This window comes from Simochromis diagramma, unplaced genomic scaffold (genome assembly GCF_900408965.1).
Source record: "Simochromis diagramma unplaced genomic scaffold, fSimDia1.1 OVJJ01000585.1, whole genome shotgun sequence".
Taxonomy (NCBI): domain Eukaryota; kingdom Metazoa; phylum Chordata; class Actinopteri; order Cichliformes; family Cichlidae; genus Simochromis; species Simochromis diagramma.
The window spans coordinates 4258390-4271960 of NW_024387398.1; the positions used below are offsets into that span (position 1 = coordinate 4258390).

A 13571-nucleotide genomic window follows, 5' to 3' on the forward strand; every position below is an offset into this window, starting at 1 on the left:
CCAAAGGTTGAGGTATGAGGTTAGACATGATTCATGGGGCCATATGTATTTTGTCTGCATTGCAAATATATGAAATATAAAGGCTGTAGAACAAGCTAACCACTAATTGCAGTGTTAGCAGTTTGATACCCTGCCCCTTTCATGTGCTCAAGTACCACTGAGCAAGACCATGATCCTGCAGTTTCTCCCAGTGGTGAGCAGCACTCATGGCAGCTCTGTTACTATTGGTGTAAGCATGTGAATGAGTGGAAAAGAAGCATAATGTCAAGGGCTTTGTAGAACACAGCTAACATTTAACAGTGCCTTGTAACTGCAGAACATTTACTATTCACTCTGGTCTGCATTAAACCAGAGATTTAATGTGTTCAATTATCTTCACTTGTTCAACATCAACAAATAATGTTTTGAATATCTACCAGGGAGCAAAATGAAAATGCTCCAAAGCTTTCAGCAAGGAATACTTTTGATGAGGTAAAGCTTTTTCTTATAACCTCAAGAGACTTTCTTGTAGCTCTCTTCTAATTTCCTCCAAGTTGTCACGTGTGAAAACGTGACCAGATAGATTGTGTCAATTACAAGGATGCTTATTTCAAATGGACAGGAGGGCCTAAGCTGCTGTTGCTCTAAAGTAACAGTCAATTGATGTCATAGATTACTTAAAACCCCCTTAAACTGCAATTTGTGCAGCCTAATAAAGGCACGGACCATAAATTAGTGATGCAGCGGTTCCCACTGAAACCGCTTAATCTTCCTCAATATACTGTAGTTATAAAGCCAGCAAACAAAATTGGAACACAAACCCTACAATGCTAGAGAAAGAAACAGGGGCAACTTTATGATGATCATCACTTACAGCTGCTTCGTGTAAACCTTTAATTATTGAAGAACAAAATATCAAACCTTGTTTTTACAATGTCTTTTCCTAATGCTAGGATACTGAGTCTGAGGATCTCAGAAAAGTTATGTGATTATTATTATTATTTTATTTATTTATTTATTTTAAATGGTGAACAGGGCATCATAGGATTAAAGAAAAACCCTCATAAAACACTATTTAAGGCTGAAAGCATTTTAGCAGTGCGTCTCTAAAAAAATTAATTTCAAAAAAAAAAAAAAAAAAAAAAAAAAAAAAACAACACACGTCATGAAGCAGCAAAGTTAAGTTTGGACACAAGAATCAAACCTTTTTTTCCCCCCTGAAATCAGTTTCTTTCATAACAGACATTTGCAATGCAGAAAAAAAGTAACTTCTCCTAACCCACTGTTGAGTGCTTTGTAGAGGCTTTAAAACATTTTCTGACAAGTTTATAGCACACCATGTTGACAAAAAAAACAAAAAAAAAAAAACACCAGAAAAAAAACAGAAAAAAAAAAGCCACTGTACAAGTTTATTTACATTGCCGCTCTGTACATTTCAGAAATACCAGGCAGGGATTTACATTAAAGGCACTGTTTCATCCAACAATATTCATTTTGTCACAAAAATGTGGAATGGAAATAACTGTTTGCATTGTTTAACAAAGCTTAACCATGTTCTAGAAACAAATACCGTGCAAAGAAAGTGAACAGCCTGGCTGTTCACTTCAAGAAACAAATGCTGTATAACACGCATGTTTTGGAAAACACATGCACCGAACACATACTTTGGCCAAAGAAAATAAATTTTATCTATCATGGAACACTGATGTTGATGTCATTACAGAGATGTGAAGTTTTAACTCTTTAGACACTCACATGAACCCCCCCCCCCCCCAAAAAAAAAAAAAAAAAAAAAAAAAAAAAGCTATTTTATCCCTCTCCCCATGTTTTCCAAAAGATCGAAGTTACATTCAATTTAAAAAAAAAAAAAAAAAAACCTATTTGGAAACACAGGAAGGCTTGGTTGATAATCCTTGGATCCTCAGGCAACAAACTTGTTCTTGGTTGTTGAGCCACTCTTTGTGGCCGTGTCTGCATGTGACTGGTAACCAATGATCACTTTTGGTGGAACGCCTAGCCTTTCTTTATACACACGCCTAAAAAAGCAAAGACATTTTACATAGTAGCTATGAGACAAACTCAGTCATTTAAAAAAAAAAAAAAAAAAAAAAAAAAAAAAAAAAAAAAACACAACCCCACACGTTTGTTATATCTTCCTGTAACAGGCTTCTTACTCCAAGACTAATACTATATGATACTACAGATCATTCTGAATCATACTTCTAGACAGAAGAGAGAAAAGAAAAAGAACAAAAACTTGCACAACAGCATCTAATGTGCTCAGATTTTTTTTCCTCATCTTTAATTGTGGCATTTTCAACTTACCCTATGTGTGTGATGGCCTCTTTATTTTCATAGTCTGTAGTCCATATAGCCATCTTATCACCTTTGGCTCTAACATTAATGACAGCTCCACAAACATCGTCACTGTAGTCGTCAAAAGCTTCTCCAACAAGACACAGGAGCTGCAGGAAAAAATGAATTTTTAAAAGATTTGTTATTGTGGACACATGTTTTTGTTTTAAATGCAGTTAGTACCTGAAAAGTTGTGTGCTTAGCATTCACTGGCTTGTCACAGTTGTGGTTTGCTATTATATATAATTTAAAAAAAAAAAAAAAAAAAAAAAAAAAAAGACTGCTACATGGAATTCATCCTATTATCTACACCCATTTACACTGTACATGCCTATTGCCATGTGTCAAAACATACACTGTACAAGGCCAATAGATGAGAAGAATGATGACTCTGTTAGCGCAACCAAAAATACAAGAGGGCGCAACATACCGTCTCCAACCAGAACCGATCCAGGTCTACTTTACGTTGCTGCTTGGACAGAGTTATCAGCCAGCGGCCGCCTCGCCGGTTCCTTTCATCTTCCCACATGGGCTCAATCCCATCCTGTATTCAAACACAAGCCCACACCATATACATCACTGTTGCATACAAGTCATCAAGAAATTAATACATTAACAGACAACTAATGTATTAACTAAAGTCACATGAAGCTGAATTACTGAGACTTGTATGCTCACAACTATCCTCATCTATGACAGCGGGGAGAGGAAAAAAGGACACAAAAACAAAACATACTCTATTGTGGGATTTTAAATTTTGGAAGGTTTTTCTGTTGAAAGACTGGATGAAGCATTTCAATAAACTGAAAAGCTGAAATAAACCAGTCAATGCACACGGACTATGCCATTTGTCAGCCTAATGCAGAAGATGCTCCTTTCCATTCTGATTATTCGATAGGTGGGGTCCACTTTCAGTGTTTACTAAAACAACTTTTGTGAACCAGAGAATAGGAAATACCAGAAAAATGTCATTTTACATGGGGATACTGCAAGTCCTGAAAGGGACAAAAGCACTTCTTACCTTAAATAAAGAGTAGTCACAGCCAGACATCAAGTTACTTGACAGCTGAATGTGATTGTATAATCTAAGAAAGAAAGCATTTTTTTAAAGAAAATTAATTTCATGCATCACCAGCAACCCACAGCTCGTCTTGGCACAACACACAAAAAAAAAAAATTCCTATTTCATAGACTCAGCATATGACTGAAGGCTGCGCAGGACAAACATAAACATCAAACACTGTTAGTTAAGTTGTAGAGAGTCTATTTTGTTTTTTCAACTGTGAGGCTCATATTTTGTGACAAGCTGGATTTGGCAGTGTTAGGAAGGTTTAGTCTGTTGCGATGTCTGGAACAGAAGACAACACAGGAAATACTTCTCTCTCCTTAAGAGAGAGAGATGCCATCACAATAAGGCGTTAACTCTGCGACAAACAAAATTTACAGTGGTTCATAACTTCTAAGGGTCACCATTGGCCCAGAGACTACACTATAGGATCTATAGTTTAAGGATGGGCATGCTTTTTTTCCAAGCTTAGTATAATGAGCATAGCATATGAACACATGCAACCTCTCCTCAATGAATAGGCCAATTTGAATTTCATTGAAACACACCAACACAAACAGGAATTATAATCAACATTTTTGCTCAAAAAAAAAAAAAAAAAAAAAAAAAAAAAAAAAAAAAACCATCCATACTATAATTCTAGCTTTGCATTTAAGTCTATGATACTGAGTGGCATGAACTCAACAAGTAACAAAAACGTACGCCCAGAAGTCCTCCACAGTGTCAAATTTGGAGATGAGACGAAGGTTGGCTTGCCACGTTTTGCTTTTGTCATTCTTGAAAAACCAAAGAGCCCACCTGGGAAAAACAAACAAACAAACAAACAAACAAACGTCTTACTACAGAGTATGACCACATACTGTCTACATTTGTCAGGTTGGTAGTGAAGAAAAATTTGCAAACTTTTACCACCTCACACATACTATATAACAGCAAAATTCATTTAAGGAGACTCACACTACTGGAATATAACAGTTTAACTGCCTTCAGTATTTTTGCAACTGTTATACATAAGGTAGAATGATACATTAATGTTATAAGCTGTATCGATTTATACTTCTACAAGAAAAGACAGACGTGGATAAATGCTTACCTGTTTTGTAGTGGGTGTTTGATGTACGTTTCAGGATTCACAACCTTCTGAACAGCTGTTTCACATTTCTCAGTTTCACCATTTGCAGGAACGGAATTTGACACCTAGAAGAAAAAGAAGTGCAAGTTGTTTTGGTATTTTAATGATTATAACCAAGTGTGTGCACACTGTGTCTGAGAGGTTTAGTAATTTAACGTCTTACGATATTTTATCGTTTCAACCCATGCCACATTATGCTATCGTGTCTACATGTTCAGGGCTTCTTTAGCCCTGTTGAGTGCTCCACCTCCCCGTGGAACCATGCTGACGTAAAATGGCTTGAATCTACAGACTTGTAGCAAACTTGAGAAAAGAAATAGGTTTTCTCGAAGGGTAGCATTTATTATCGTTTGCCACTTTAAATTGCATTATAGAGAAGATGTCTAGCTCATTCTTAAACACATTTCCCCACACTGACCAACATTTGGTTTCCAGCTAACGTTAGCTGGAACCCACGAGAGTCGTTACCGGTGTCCTCTCATTCATACAAGTATCTGAGTTCAACTCAGGGCACCGACCGGGGCATATACCCAGTCAACGCAGTGTTAACCCAGCGTAAACGATACTTTAAAAACAGTTACTGTAAATGGTCTTACAAGCAATATTGCTGATATTAAGATTTTAAAAACAACTGGCTATAATTTACTACGCTAAGTTGCTTGGCTAGCGAGTTCTGTTACCTGTCAGAGGTAAAGTTTACAAGATTTCTCAGACTCTCGATAATTTAGACTAAACTGTCGCCTAGTTGTCTTTTACCGCTGGTTAATTAAATACTCCATAAACGTGCTGTTTGAAAGATAAAGAACCGCATATAACCTATTCTAGCAAAGGGACTCACCACCAGTGCGGTCGCCATCTTCTGGAAATCACTTTGAGTTTTTCGCCGTGTGTTAAAATAGCTTGGATTGGGTCGTATGGTAAGCACAACACGCATGCGCAAGCAAATACGTACAAAATTAAATATTGGTTCAACGTGTGAGGGGGAAAAACGTCATCCTCCTTCAGGTTTGATAGCGTGGACAGTGGTTAGTGGAAATAAACTGAAGTGATACGAACGCACTGAATAAACTGTATTCATAATAATTATGTACATTACGCGAAAACTGGGAATCATCTTATGGTTAAGACTGAATATTTCACTGTAGCAGTGGGAACTTGTCGATGCTTTACTAAATAACAGTTTGATATGGACAATTATTCCTAAAATGTGTGGTTGCATTTAGGAAAAATCAGTAATATATATATATATATATATATATATATACATATATATATAAATAAATTTGTTCTTGTATTTGTAATTGTGAAGCCAGTGTGTTACTATTTGACTATGTGTGCCTCTGACCCAAACAGCCTGTCAGTTTATAGATACAGACCCCGATGTACATGACATTAGAATATCGTAAAGGCAATTTTTAAAATTCATTTTGTACCTGTATAGGAAAAAGTATGACGTCCATTGTCCATTATATGATACACAAGAACTGGAAATATGTGTGAGTGACCTGTGAGACCATATTGCAGTATGTAAGCAGCATTCTTAATTATTAATTTATTTCACTGTGGTATTATCTAACAGGTGCTTCCAAAATATAACAAATATTGGTGCCTTTATGTAAATTAATGATTAAATATTGCCATCTTGATATTAACCAACCAAATGTCACTGAAAGACGCTGCTCAAGAGCAGCCAACAACCAACAGAAAAGCAGAAACCTTTGGTTTTACAGAGGTTTTAATTGAAATGGATCAGTCAAACATATCTTACTGTTAGTAAAAACATCTAACAGTCAAAAGTACACTATCAAAACAAGTGCTGAGAAACAAGTGCTTTAACTATGGCAGGAGACTCTTTAAAGGCTGGATGTGAAGGATTTTTCTTTCAGGCACTTCAGAAAGTCAACACTGTGCGGATACTGCAATGAGAAGGGGGGAAAAAAAGAAAGTTAGGCTAAGGATGCAAGGCACTGCAGTTCAACAACAAAATACATTCACTACAGAGCCACTTCTATAAATTGAATTCTAATGTGCACTGTTTTTCCACACCTCTTTCCAGCATGCATGAGGTCAAATCCCTCATTGATCTTCTCAAAGGGCAGTGTGTGGGTTACAAACTCATCCACCTTCAGCTTCTTACTCATGTAATCTTCCACCAGTTTAGGAACACTCTCCACACTCTTCCACCCTGAGGGTGAACAACAAAACCAGTTTTACAACTGCGAACATCAGTAAGGCATGACTGAACCATTTTACTGAAATTGTTGAGGCAAAGCACCAATTACCTAGATAAAATAGATAAATAATAGGTCTTAATACAACTAAAAGAAGCTACAAAACTTAACATGCTGAATCTATGGGTTTAAAAACAGCACATGCATTCCAGTTTTCACATTAGCCAACAACAATAAGGCTCATAAAATACCAATATAGATTGTGTTTTCATTACAAAACAATGTGTCCTATCTGACCCCACTTAATAAAAGGTTATGCTTATAAAAAATACACAAAATAAAGACGAAAGCTGCAGCCAGATAATATTAAGCACTTTAAAATAAATCCTTTAACTCAGGCCGTTACCTCCAAAGGCTGTGCCTCTCCACACGCGACCTGTCACCAGCTGGAATGGTCTGGTGGAGATCTCCTGTCCAGCTCCAGCTACACCAATGATGACACTTTCACCCCAACCTTTGTGGCATGCCTCCAGAGCAGCTCTCTGACACACACAAAAAAACCCAAACAACAATAAATAAATGTTGTTGTTTTTTTAAACTTACCTTGTACACTACTTACAAAGTTACACCACAGTGCTATAAAAATTGAATTCTAATGTGCACTGTTTTTCCACACATCTTTCTAGCATGCATGAGGTTATGCATGCCGGTGGGCCTGAGTCTCACCATAATTTGCACATTTCCAATGCACTCAAATGAGTAGTCCACACCCCCGTCAGTCATCTCCACCAGAACCTCCTGGATTGGCTTGCTGTGGTCCTTTGGGTTTACAAATTCAGTGGCTCCAAACTCCTTGGCTTTTTCAAACTTATCAGGGTTGATGTCCACACCGATGATCCTGGTTGCTCCAGCAGCCTTGCAGCCCATTATAACGGCCAAGCCCACAGCTCCAAGGCCAAACACAGCACATGTGGAACCAGGTTCAACCTGAGTGAGCATGAGGTAGAATACAAATGTGAAAGTTTAAGTGTTGTGCCTACATGATAAATAACCATATAAACACAATAATCCAAGTATGAACTCTAAAATAGATTTGGCCTACGTATTGCTGTTCTCATCTTTTTTAAGTGTGTGTGTGTGTGTGTGTGTGTGTGTGTGTGTGTGTGTGTGTGTGTAAAAAACACACAATAATTGAAACATGGATCTTAACAGTTGCCTCCTTTATTATTCTTTCTGTAAAGACCTGAATACATCATTTAAAATTGAAGGACCTGCTAGCACATCAAAAACTATTTGCGTGAAACTGCAAATTAAGAAAAAAGAATCTATCAACTATTTTCTTATTACTCTATAGGTGAGACTGCGACAAACATGTAAAAAGATTGTAAATATTCCAATGAAATCTAATGTTTTGCACGATGTCTTTGCTGATGAGCAGCGTCATGTCATACCCACCTTGGCAGTATTAAGAGCAGCACCATATCCTGTAGAAATGCCACATCCGAGAAGGCACACTTTATCCAGCGGAGCCTTCTCATTCACCTTGGCCAGAGAGATGTCAGCCACTACAGTGTACTCAGAAAAGGTGCTGGTCCCCATGAAGTGATACACTTGCTTTCCCTTGCAAGTAAAGCGTGATGTCTTATCAGGAAGCAGACCCTGACCCTGGGTTACTCTGCAGGGTGAAGGGGGAAGGAAATGTGCAGATTAGCATGATGAAATGTGCAAAGAAAACATAATAGGTTCTGACTGAGCTTTTGTTGCCCTGTGGTGGGGCATCTTTCTTTAATGAAATTGTTATCACAAAAGTAGACTTCAGCACCTCAAGGTTACGTAAATAGGCCTTCATACATTACCTAATTTTCTGGCAAAGGTTAGTCTTGGGGTTTTTGCAGAATTTGCATTCACCACACTGAGGCACATACAACGGGATGACAGTATCACCTTGGAAAAAGAACAAGACAAAAACAACCCACATGCAACAAATATTTATTCCTAAGTATACCAAGAAGTAAAATATTAAAGTTTTAATGTTTTGTTTGGCAGTTGTTTACCTGGCTTGAACTTGGTAACACCTTCGCCAACACTTTCAACTGTTCCAGCACCCTCGTGTCCCAAGATGACAGGGAAAAGCCCCTCAGGGTCACTGCCACTCAGCGTGTAGGCATCTGTATGACACACGCCTGTAGCAAAGATCTGAAAGACACAGTGTCACTTAAAGTTCACGTCAGGCATGGCTGCTGGATGGAAGAGTATAATATTAGTACTACATTTAAAACATTATGTTGAATTGAACTTAAACCTTATTTATGAAAAAAAAAAAAATCACTGACTAATTTAACATGTGGTTTCAAACCTTAAAAGCAAAAGCCTGGGGTTGGTGGGATTAAAAGAATAAAGAGCAAAAACAAATTGTTTATTTTTCTGCTTATCAAATAACACTTTCATAGGACTCTTCCTTGTTCATGCACAGCTCTCTTAAGGATGCGGTCTGGACTTCCAATGATTGCAACAGCTTCATTCTTTTCTTTCCACCCATTCTGAAAAGCCATGTCCAAATTATCACCCCACTACCATGTTTGACAGCTGGTACGAAGTGTTGTGCATTGTGACCTAACATCTTCACTCTGTTATCACCTCTTCAAAAGGAAATTGTTCCAGACATCTTGTGCTTCATTCAGATACAAATTTGCTAACATTAAGCTGTTCTGCTATGTTCCTTGTAGGGAGAAGAGGCTTTCTCCAAAAGAAATTGATGCTCAGATCCTTAAGGTTTCTTAAAGCCAAACACCCAGGTCTTTATGAGGAATTTTTGAGGCTCCTTTTTAAACAGCATTGAAATATGAATATAAATTTAATATATTTAATAATGGCCGTTTTACAATTGGCAATTACCCGATAGCCACATTAGCAGCCTGTTATTATTCAGGTAGCAGCTTATAAAATGATATGGTTAATGTGGGAGTTAGGCAGCAAATGTCAGTCCTGCCCATCGGTGATGTTAATAGGCAGTGTTAATGCTATATTTTTTTTTTTTTAAGTCTCAGAATGAAGCTGAGAGAGGTCTGTCAGCAACTACCCTGAAACAGTGGAAGCCTACCTCTATTTGATCAACAGCAAAAACATGGTAACCAGGAGCACAGGAAATAATTATAGATGTAGGTGAATACACTTACAAGGACTAGTATTGTTCTCATCTTTATTTTATTTTATTTAAAGAAATGCCCGTTAATTTTAAAAGTTTTGGCAGTAATTTTTAAATGTTCTCCATCCTGTCAAAAGTTTTTCAGTAATGAGGTGACAAGTCTACTTTCATATTTCAATTTTATTTATACAGCGCCAAATCACAACAACAGTTGTCCAGCTTCTTTTGTACCTTCATCAGCTTTCATATTTAACACGCTAACTGAGGCCTGTAGAGCCTGAGATGTAGCCTGACCTTGGGGTGAATTTGCTGGGGCATTCACTCCTGTGAAACTTCTAGCACTGTATAAATACTTCAGACAAGCAAACTGCCAAAAAAATCTGCTTTAATAGAGGAAGCTACACTTGCTGATGATCCTTTAATTAAGTGCATTTGATTAGCAGCACCCGGCTGCTACTTACCCTCTTAATTCCTATGGGAATAGTAAAGGTAGTTTTTCAAATGATTGCCTAGAGTCCTATGAAAGCTATTTATCACATGACTATAGCAACATATCTTAAAAGAATACACAAATACTGAATGAATCTAAAATGAACATAGTTTTGTTTTGTGTTTTTATTCAGTTGCATTCAAGTCAGGCTTTAGATTTATGAACGAGTCTGATGAGCTGAGTTACCTTAATGCGAACTTCATGGGCCTTAGGTGGGGCTACCTCCACCTCTTCAATAGAAAGAGGTTTCCCTGGCTCCCAGGCAACAGCTGCCTTGCACTTGATTACCTGAAGGCAAAGGACAGTATTTTTCCATGTCTACATGTACATGTTTTCCCAAGTCAAGTGAGTAGCTGCAGCTGTGGGTTGGCTCCAGCTTTACAGTCCCTGTGGCAGATCGAGCTAGTTGCACCCAGCGTAGTTAGCCTTTGCACTCTGTCAAAGATTATGCATCTCTAAGATTCTTCCTGATAATGTTTGCTTTAATAGTATTCAGCCTACATAACCCCCAATAGCGCCGTCAGTCTTGATGCTTTTTAAACCATGCCATCACTATTATCACTATGGCTTTTAAGTGCTGCAGCTACTTGCAAAAAACCATTTGCCGCTGACCCACCAAAGATCCCTGTTAAGTAATCGAACAGTGATTCTTTGTACTTCATTCAGAGCAAATTAATGCGTGCATGCTAGCTTACAGAACTTGCCAGGTTTACAATAAACTTGAACTTTAAGGCAACTTTACGACTAATGCACAAACGGAAACTTTGTTTGTTTTTTCATATATTTCTTACACAGCCTTTGTGAACAGTACTCACTTCACCAGCTGTCTCCATGCTCGTTGTTTCTAGAGAAGAAGACGGGCCACTGAGCAGCCGTAAAGGAGTTAACCTTCGGACCAATCAGATACGAGAACGCCTAGCGTACGCATGACGCATTTGGGAGCAATGAAGAAAATAGGCCAAAAAAGGGCGCTTAAGAATTTCAAATAGTTGCATGCTGCTGGTACTACTTATGTTACTACTAATGATAATAATTTTAAAAAAATATTTAAAAAAAAAATACTTGTGAATAAAACAAATTAATAAATGAAAACATGTAGGCTGCAATCTTTTATTTTTTAAACACTTTTCAGAAATAACTTCAGTCATTGCTGAATGTCATCATTGACAGTGGGGACTTTTGCTTTTTGGATGCTGGAGAATATGTTATGTTTATCTTTAAAAGTTTACTGATATATTTGTACAGTTGGAATAAGTACTAACTCTGAACTTGAACATCTTAGTACTTTGTGTTAAACTAGACAATTGTTAACGGTGCCAGTCAACATCAATAATAATAAATGATGTTCTTGACCAAACATGCTTCAGGTGTCTTTAAAGAGTGAGCAGGATTACAATGCAATTTGTGTTTTGAATTCTGTTTTTATATTTCATTTTCACTCACTTATGGCAGTTAAGCAGCACCAGGCATGCAGCTGAAATACTGTTTCACACACATCAAAAATTTAATTTGGAATAACAATTATAAGCTATCAAATTCACTTATGATAGACCTGTCATACAAATATTAAATATATATATATATAATGCCTAAATGCCAACCTTACACAGCTGACCTCCCTACCAGGCTCTAAATACACAACGTTTGACATTTCCTCACATACCGCACACACTCTGGTGTTTTCAGGCTGTATTCTGTATTTAACCTCGTCATATTTTCCTAATATCAGAGTTTCCTTTTTAAAATCAGTCACTCTACTTCCAGTAGTCTTGTCCTTGTTTCTGATTGGTGAGATACTGCCAGCATCACCTCCTTCATGTAAATAATGTTGATGATGTTAGGATAAAATAAAAAAAAAAAAAAAAAAAAAAAGCTAGATAAGGAAATTATATCTTTGATATGTTGAAGCTTGTTTCAAAGTATAGCACACTCTTCCAAATCTGCTTTTAAGCCTCATTATAAATCTAAAAATCAGAGTCACAAACCATTTCATTCTGCACTATATGAATAATTACTTCATTGGTGTTGTTTTCAATTTAGCACCTTTATTATTCATTTTGCACCTTTTTAAAAAAAAAATATAAATATATATATATATATATATATATATATATTTATTAGAATTGCTTTTAGTCCTTTTTTAGGCTCAGTTGTTTAGGTTTGATTCATCCAGAACCCAGGGTTGATTGAATGCTGTCCAGCTGTTACTCTGTTACACTGAGAAACTCACAGGGTTTAGTCTGAGAAATTGATCAACACACTGTGCCCAGACACAGGAAACAAGATTCACACTGAACAAGCTGAGTTGGCTTTTGTAACATGCCAGACTCATATAAGAAAGATATAAAAATGTGAGTTTCAGTTATTGATTTTTTACCTGCAAAAATCAGAAGGAAAGAAGAATCCTACTACAGTGTGGGAAAAAAAACAACTAAGAAAACTTCTTTCACCAGTTAAAAAAACTGCCAGTTAAACTAGCAGTGAGGACAAAGGGCCTCCTGAACCGCTCAGATCTGCAGCAGTGAGAGGAGCTGTATGCCACTGCTGCTCCTCTGCCCAGTCAGGAGGCTGTGGAGCAGGTGTCTGCTGTTGTCCATTATAGCTTTCATTTTGTTCAATGTATCCCTCACAACCACAGTCTTAAGTGTCCAGCCTCCTGCCAAGCACAGTTGGCTTGCCCACCAGCTGGTCCAGCCACTTGTTTTGTCTGTACACAGTAGCATAAGAGAGAGCACTGGCCACCACTGTGATAATCTCATCACACACACACCAGAGAACCTCAGCCTCCACAGGAAGAAGAGCTGGCTCTGCGCCTTCGTGTAGAGAGCATCAGTGTTCAGTGACCAGTAGAACTTCTCATCCAGTGGGACACCCAGATATTTATAAAAGTGCACTACCTCAATGTGCTGCGCAAGTATGGACAAGCCAGATGGTCCAGCCTCGATCTCCTGAAACCGTCACCTGCATCGTTTTAAGTATATTTTTTCTTTTTAAAAGCATGCCAAACAGAAACCACAGACTAAGCCCATAACACATCAATGAATAAGACACGTTTGTTTTTGTCACTCAGTGCATTCAAAACAAGTCAAAAGAAGAACATGATATCGATCACTTCCTCTTATGAGTTGCCCACTTCAGTCTTATAAAAAGAACACTGACAAAACTGTCCCCAAGTCACAAGTCATCCAGTCCTACTCATGCAGGACAAGAGATACGTCTTCTTGCCATTACAA

At 37.5% G+C, this 13571-nt stretch overlaps 2 protein-coding genes across 3 annotated transcripts; both read right to left on the bottom strand.

Annotated features, from left to right (window-relative positions):
* Positions 1 to 1106: 1106 nt before the first annotated feature.
* LOC120720620 (eukaryotic translation initiation factor 4E-1A-like) lies at positions 1107 to 5492 on the bottom strand. The gene is made up of 8 exons (XM_040010361.1): positions 5371 to 5492; positions 4494 to 4597; positions 4103 to 4198; positions 3356 to 3419; positions 2765 to 2878; positions 2305 to 2444; positions 1843 to 2015; positions 1107 to 1749 (listed from the first exon to the last, which is right to left on the bottom strand). Exons 1-7 carry the CDS (start codon positions 5464 to 5466, stop codon positions 1901 to 1903), a joined length of 729 nt encoding a protein of 242 aa, XP_039866295.1. The 5' UTR covers positions 5467 to 5492; the 3' UTR covers positions 1107 to 1749; positions 1843 to 1900.
* Positions 5493 to 6249: 757 nt separating this feature from the next.
* Positions 6250 to 11269, bottom strand: LOC120720618 (alcohol dehydrogenase class-3). Of its 2 annotated transcripts, none has more exons than XM_040010359.1 (9): positions 11154 to 11269; positions 10525 to 10626; positions 8758 to 8899; positions 8560 to 8647; positions 8159 to 8378; positions 7430 to 7690; positions 7110 to 7245; positions 6579 to 6717; positions 6250 to 6448 (listed from the first exon to the last, which is right to left on the bottom strand). In XM_040010359.1, the coding sequence occupies exons 1-9, from the start codon at positions 11169 to 11171 to the stop codon at positions 6424 to 6426; spliced, it is 1131 nt and encodes a 376-aa protein (XP_039866293.1). In that variant the 5' UTR covers positions 11172 to 11269; the 3' UTR covers positions 6250 to 6423. The 2 variants fall into 2 exon arrangements, with proteins under 2 accessions (XP_039866293.1, XP_039866292.1); XM_040010358.1 differs by having other exon boundaries at positions 11130 to 11186.
* Between the last annotated feature and the right edge of the window lie 2302 nt (positions 11270 to 13571).

Excerpts from the sequence above, each read along its gene's own strand:
- LOC120720620 (XM_040010361.1), bottom strand. The coding sequence starts at position 5,466 with ATGCGTGTTGTGCTTACCATACGACCCAATCCAAGCTATTTTAACACA. Across the intron at positions 4,598-5,370 it reads AGATGGCGACCGCACTGGTG|GTGTCAAATTCCGTTCCTGC; the intron begins GTGAGTCCCTTT and ends TTTTTCTTCTAG. Across the intron at positions 2,879-3,355 it reads GTGACTACTCTTTATTTAAG|GATGGGATTGAGCCCATGTG; the intron begins GTAAGAAGTGCT and ends GTTTGAATACAG.
- LOC120720618 (XM_040010358.1), bottom strand. The coding sequence starts at position 11,171 with ATGGAGACAGCTGGTGAAGTGAGTACTGTTCACAAAGGCTGT. Across the intron at positions 8,379-8,559 it reads AACCTTTGCCAGAAAATTAG|AGTAACCCAGGGTCAGGGTC; the intron begins GTAATGTATGAA and ends TTCACCCTGCAG. Across the intron at positions 6,718-7,109 it reads GAGAGGCACAGCCTTTGGAG|GGTGGAAGAGTGTGGAGAGT; the intron begins GTAACGGCCTGA and ends GTTCACCCTCAG.